A 5944-nucleotide genomic window follows, 5' to 3' on the forward strand; every position below is an offset into this window, starting at 1 on the left:
GTGCTGCCTGCGAGCGCCCGCCCTCTGCTGGCCGCGCCGCGGGAGTGTCGCCGCCGGGGGAGGCGGGAGGTCCGCTGGGCAAACTGTCTCCCTGACCTGAATGGGCTCCTGAGCACAGGTAAGCAGTAAGTGGTCCCTGGTGAAGTGATGTGGCTGAAGTACCCTCTCAGCACTTCCATCGCACCGAACGGGATGTCCCAACTACGGGCAAAGCTCAGCCCTTGCAGTCTCGCATCACCCATCCCTAATGGCAAGGAGGATTAAAATCAATCATAGAATCGTAGAATACCAGGTTGGAAGGGACCTCAAGGATCATCTGGTCTAACCTTTCTTGGCAAAAGCATGGTCCGGACAAGATGGCCCAGCACCCTGTCCAGCTGAATCTTAAAAGTGTCCGATGTTGGGGAATCCACCACTTCCCTGGGGATATTCCAATGGCTGATTGTTCCCGTTGTGAAAAGTTTTCCTCTTGTGTCCAATCAGAATCTCCCCAGGATTAACTTGTACCCATTACCCCTCGTCTTTTCCATGTGACTCCTTGTAAAAAGGGAGTCTCCATCTTCTTTGTAGCCACCCTTTAAATACTGGAACATGGTGATAAGGTCTGCCCTAAGCCTTCTTTTCCCAAGGCTGAACAAAAGCAGTTCACTCAGCCTTTCCTCATATGGCTGGCTTCCCAGTCCTTTGATCATCTTTGTGGCCCTTCTCTGGACCCTCTCCAGCCTGTCCATAACTTTTTTGCATAGTGGGGACCAAAACTGAACAACAGTATTGCAGATGTGGCCTGACAAGCACTGAGTAGAGTGGGATAATGACTCCTTTATCTCTACTGGTGATGCCCTTGTTGATGCAACCCAGCATCCTGTTGGTTTTCTTTGCCGCAGCAGCACACTGTTCATTCGTATTGAGCTTGTTGTCCACCAGGACACCAGTTCAATAAGAACTGAACTCAGCTCCTCTACCTACTTTTAAGGACTATTTGAACCAGAGCTATGCTCTTTAGTTGTAGCTACAGTCATCTCTTAATGCAATAAGTGTCTGGTTTGTGTTCAATGTAATTAGCTTTTGTGGAATAGCTTGTATGTCTTCCTTGGGTTTCAGGTAATGCTCTCTTTGACCATGAGGGCCACATACAGAGATGATGATACTCTTCACTGTAGCCATCCTTCTAGGAGACTTTCTGGAGTCCGGCAGTGTTGCTACTGTACAGGTCTCCTGAAAACAGCTATCTGCTGAAGTTTGCTGTATCTTCAAATGTTTTATGAAATCCTCATAGAAGCTGTGGCTGAAATTAAAGCAGGTAGAAGAGTCTGGTAGGATTTGAAAAGCACAATTCACTGAGAGTCATGAGAGTCACTTGAAGCAAACCTCTCTGAAGCGGGTACAGTCATTGCTCTAGATGAACATATGTTTGCCTTGTCCCTGTAGGAGTGGAGCACATTCCCCACTGACGCACAGTCTTGTTCTAAAGAGGGATTTTCTGAGCATCAGCAGCTTGTCCAAATGCTAATCCTGAAATTATTGAAGCAATTCTCTAAAGACTATTATTTTTCCAATACACGTTAGAGTGTTATCCTGAACACTGTTTTTCTTTTCATCTATCCACAAAACCTGCAAGAGATTTTCCTATTTAGGGCATCAGTCTGCACCTTTGAATTTAGTAGGAATGTTATTACTGAAATAATATAAATTAAGATTTTTTTTTTACGTGGTATATAAAATAGTTCATTTACAGCAGCCATGACTTATAAACATCACGTATTTTCCCTTTTTTGATGGGGAGTGGCACAGCGGTATTGCCAGAAGAGAAATATTCCCTGTTCTCTTTCCATTTCTCTCTCATGCACACACATTTATAGTGAATGTCAAGAAAATTACAGCACCATAACTGAGAGTTTAGAAATTGCCCAGAACTATAAAAATGTTGGACTGAAAACAGGCAGGAAGAGCTTCTGATTTGCTGAGCACTGACCATGAGTGCCACAGTGGAAGAAGATGGACATGGAGCTTGCAGTAAGAGACTGGCAGTGTCTTTAGTGAACTCTCACTCACTGTAACTGAAAATATTCCAGATAACACATATCCCCAAAGCCATTTGGGCTGAGACATAGATCTCCTCCTCCTAGCACCAGAGCTGGATTTCTACACATTGACGGTGTCAGTGTTAGTGCTACCAGCCGTCATGCTTAACACCATGTTTCAGTTATTCCTATGATATCATAACTTTCTGACTGGGCACGGAGCTCCATTTCCTCCTGTTCGTTCCCCAGGCTGCATGCATTGGTATACATACACTTGAGGTGGCTGGTCTTCTGGTTCTAATCTTGGGAAGCAGCTAAGGAACATTTGTCGCTGCTCTGGTTGGCCTGGCTTATTCCCCAGTTGGTTGCAATGACGTGAGCGCATTGCCACGTGAGCCACTTTGGACCCCACCTTCTGAGTCCTTCAATTTAAAGCCTGCCTCACCAAGTTGGCCAGCCTGCTGCCAAAGATTCCCTTGCCTCTTCTAGACAGGTGGACCTCATCCCTCCCTAACAGGCTATAGTCATCGAAGGATGTCCTGTTGTCATAAAAGCCAAAACCCTCACAATGGCACCAGACACGAAGCCAGAAGTTGATTTGCATTATATGTCTATTTCTGGCTGCACCCTTTCCTCTAACTGGTAAAATGGAAGAAAAGGTAACTTGGGCACCAATACTTTTCGCTTGCACCCCCAGGGCTTTGTAGTCTTCCTTGATTCTGCCCAGGTTCTGGCTTGCAGTGTCATTCGTGCCCGCATGAAAGAGTAGCAATATATAGTAGTCTGCTCTTGAGAAGTTGTGGCACCCTCTCGGCAACATCTTGGACCTTAGTTCCTGGAAGGCAGCATACCTCTCGTGACTCGCGGTCAGGCTGGCAGATGGGTGCCTCAGTGCCCCTTAACAGAGTGTCACCCACTATGAGCACTCACCATTTCTTTTTGTGGTATCCACTGTGTGCTGCTGGTACAGTTTCTCCTTGCAGACCTTGCTTGTGGGTGTCTACAGCTGTTAAAGCTTCGTATCTGGTTTTGGTTGTAATGCTGGAGGAGAGTGGGGACTGAAGCAGAGTCCTGCTTTTGTGGGTCACCAGGGTCCAAGGTGCCTCATTCTCTGTGGTGTCAGCCACAGGAGCACGGTTCTGAAACCACTTATCTATCTCCATCTCGGCCCCTCTAATACTGTGCAGCCTTTTAACTGTTTCCTGCAACTCAGCCACCTGACGCAACAGATCATCAACCTGTGCACATCTTTTGCAGGTACTTACCTTTTCTCCAGGAGAAGGGTCTGGGCACTCGTTGCAACCTAATGTCTGTACTGAAGTCTCCTTCCTTACCAGTTCCATCTGGGTGGAAGCGTCAGACATCTCAGGGTCTTTCTCTGTAGAAACACTGGTTTTAACTCTGAGGCGAGTGCCCACCATTATGGCAGAGGCCTAGAGCACTTCCCTGGCCTGTGGGCCTAGAAGCAGGGTGCACGACCCTTCTCACACACCCTTCTGCCCAAACTGCTGCGCCCTCTCGATCCCTGTTTGCATGCCCTGGTCGCTCGCACTCCCTACAGCCGTGTAAATCTCCTGCGGTTGTGCCTGGCAATGCCCAAGCCACCTCAGTGTCTCTCGCGAGAGCTGCCAGCTCCTGGCGGGGCACTCTGCTCTTTCTCGGGTTTCCCTGCCTCCAGGAACCCCCCTGTACACCTCAGTCTAGCACTTAGCCACGGAACTTACCCTTGCCTCAGCTGCATGCCTCGCCTCGCCGACCCTTTTCTTTCATAGCTTTTGATGGTTTCATCATGGATGGTATCCTTTGTGCCATTAAGAGATCAAAAAGGAAGGAGAGGAGAGGAGAGGAGAGGAGAGGAGAGGAGAGGAGAGGAGAGGAGAGGGAAAGGAGGTGTCACGGGAACAAAAAACAAAGAGTGAAAGATAACACGGAGAGCAGAAGGAAAACGGGGACTCATGGCCATGCAGCTGAGACATCCGCCTACAGATCTTTCCAGGCAAGTGGGCTGGAAGTCAGAGATGGCTTTAACTTTGTTTAACATGGCACACAATACAAACTGGTCTATTCATCTGTCTCTCTCCCCTCTCTCTCAAAGACCTACTCTTTTATTGCATTTTGAACATTTCATTCTGTGGTTTTTGTCCTTTTCAAAGGAAAGTTAGCCAAATACATTTTAGACAGATAATCAACATCTTAAGGTTTCAGATGCAAAGCAGGTTTTCAGAATTTGCCTTTCCTTGCAAGACAGTCCAGAATCATGCAGGAATTAAAATCTTGTGGTGCCACGGGGAATATGTGAATTCCAGAGCTGCCAGAGTAATTTTCCTTGAGGTTTCTGGGCAGTTTTACTGAGGATAGCTCAGCAGAAAGTAGTTCACCAGCCCCAGCGCTGCCAGGCCAGTCAGGTGGGCCATGTCACCTTCACTGCTGCCTATTTCAGTAACACAGGGAAGCTGGTGTCCAGGAGAACAGCAGAAACCTACGGGATCTCCCAGAGGAATGAGGGAATCCTCACAGGTGGAAGGGAGGATGTGCATGGTTGAGCACGTCACATTATGCTCCTTTTGTATTCAGTGGTGAGAAACAAGACTTTTAGTTTCAAGCCCTCAGCATATCAGTACTTAAAGGGGGCTTATAAAAAAGATGGCGGCAGACTTTTTAGCAGGGCCTGTTGCGACAGGACAAGGGGGAATGGCTTTAAACTAAAGGGGGGTAGATTTAGACTAGATCTAAGGAAGAAATTTTTTACGCTGAGGGTGGTGAAGCACTGGAACAGGTTGCCCAGAGAGGTGGTGGATGCCCCATCCCTGGGGCCCTGCGCAGCCTGATCTAGTTGAAGATGTCCCTGCCCACGGCAGAGGGGTTGGACTAGATGACCTTTAGAGGTCCCTTCCAACCCAAATTATTCTATGATTCTATGATTGTGTACTCTTGACTTTATTTGTGGGTAGTTGCCCTAGAAGTTCTTATCTCTCCATTGACATGAAGGGAATCTGCAAACCTGGTTCAGATGCAGACACCTATGTTCTTAGTCAAACAAATCCATCAGGCAGTCCCAGGCAAAGCTTACTCATGGGTGAGATCCAGACTGACCCACTTAATCAGGATTGGTATACACTGTGATGTTAATTTGGTCTCAATTTACCCTTCAGCCCTCACTGACTGACCTTCCCAGCTCTCTGTGTGTTCCCACACCTACAGGCTCAGCTTTGGTGTGCAACTGCTGGCAGCCTGGGAAGGCACAAGGGCCCAGGTGCTGCCCGTGGGATTTGTCCATGCTAGCATGCACCCAAGCTCAGCCTGGTTTTTACTGACTTGCCCCTGAGCTCACCAATGTGTCCCAAGCCCTTGCTCTCTCCCACCCCTCCCCACCTTCCCACTACACAAACACTCTCCATGCATCAGAAGCAGCCATCCAGAAAGCCTGTCTGACACTTGAAGGCACTCCCCCTCCAAAAAAAAAAGGAATACTTCCATGAAAATTGGAAGGCAGCATACTCTGACTGGAAGCACTGCTGGTGACAAGCATATCTAAGACAAATCCACATTCCAGGAGACAGGAACAGCATAGCTGAATAAAACCTGAAAGGATGTGTCTGCAGATACAGACACCTCAACAAGACCCCCACAAAGGCCACCTGAGGCCTTGCGAGAGAAGGACATGGCACCTGTCTGGACTGCAGGCAAACCAGAAGGCCAGTGTGGGAAGCTCATCTCCCAAAATCTCTTTGAGCCTCGCCAGTTTCATCCAGATCTCAAACACAACCTATAAAGAAGGATCCAGTGGAGGTAGTGAACATTGCCACAGGGAAGTGAGGAGGCAAAAGAGGGGAGGGGAGGGGAGGGGAGGGGAGGGGAGCTGCCAGGAGGGGATCTTCCCGGAGGGGGGCTTCCCTGGGTTGCTCTGGCTTGGCAAGCGCTTC

The 5944-nt window shown here is 48.4% G+C and overlaps 1 protein-coding gene across 1 annotated transcript in view; it reads right to left on the minus strand.

The window, feature by feature from the left end:
- Positions 1-3184, minus strand: part of RAB18 (RAB18, member RAS oncogene family) — a 57733-nt gene extending 54549 nt beyond the window's left edge. Inside the window, exon 1 of the mRNA XM_009329128.1 lies at positions 2952-3184. Within this exon, the coding sequence (XP_009327403.1) occupies positions 2952-3184 (233 nt within the window). The remainder of the gene's footprint in view (positions 1-2951) is intronic.
- Between the last annotated feature and the right edge of the window lie 2760 nt (positions 3185-5944).

This window comes from Pygoscelis adeliae, unplaced genomic scaffold, assembly GCF_000699105.1.
Source record: "Pygoscelis adeliae isolate BGI_AS28 unplaced genomic scaffold, ASM69910v1 Scaffold427, whole genome shotgun sequence".
Lineage (NCBI taxonomy): Eukaryota > Metazoa > Chordata > Aves > Sphenisciformes > Spheniscidae > Pygoscelis > Pygoscelis adeliae.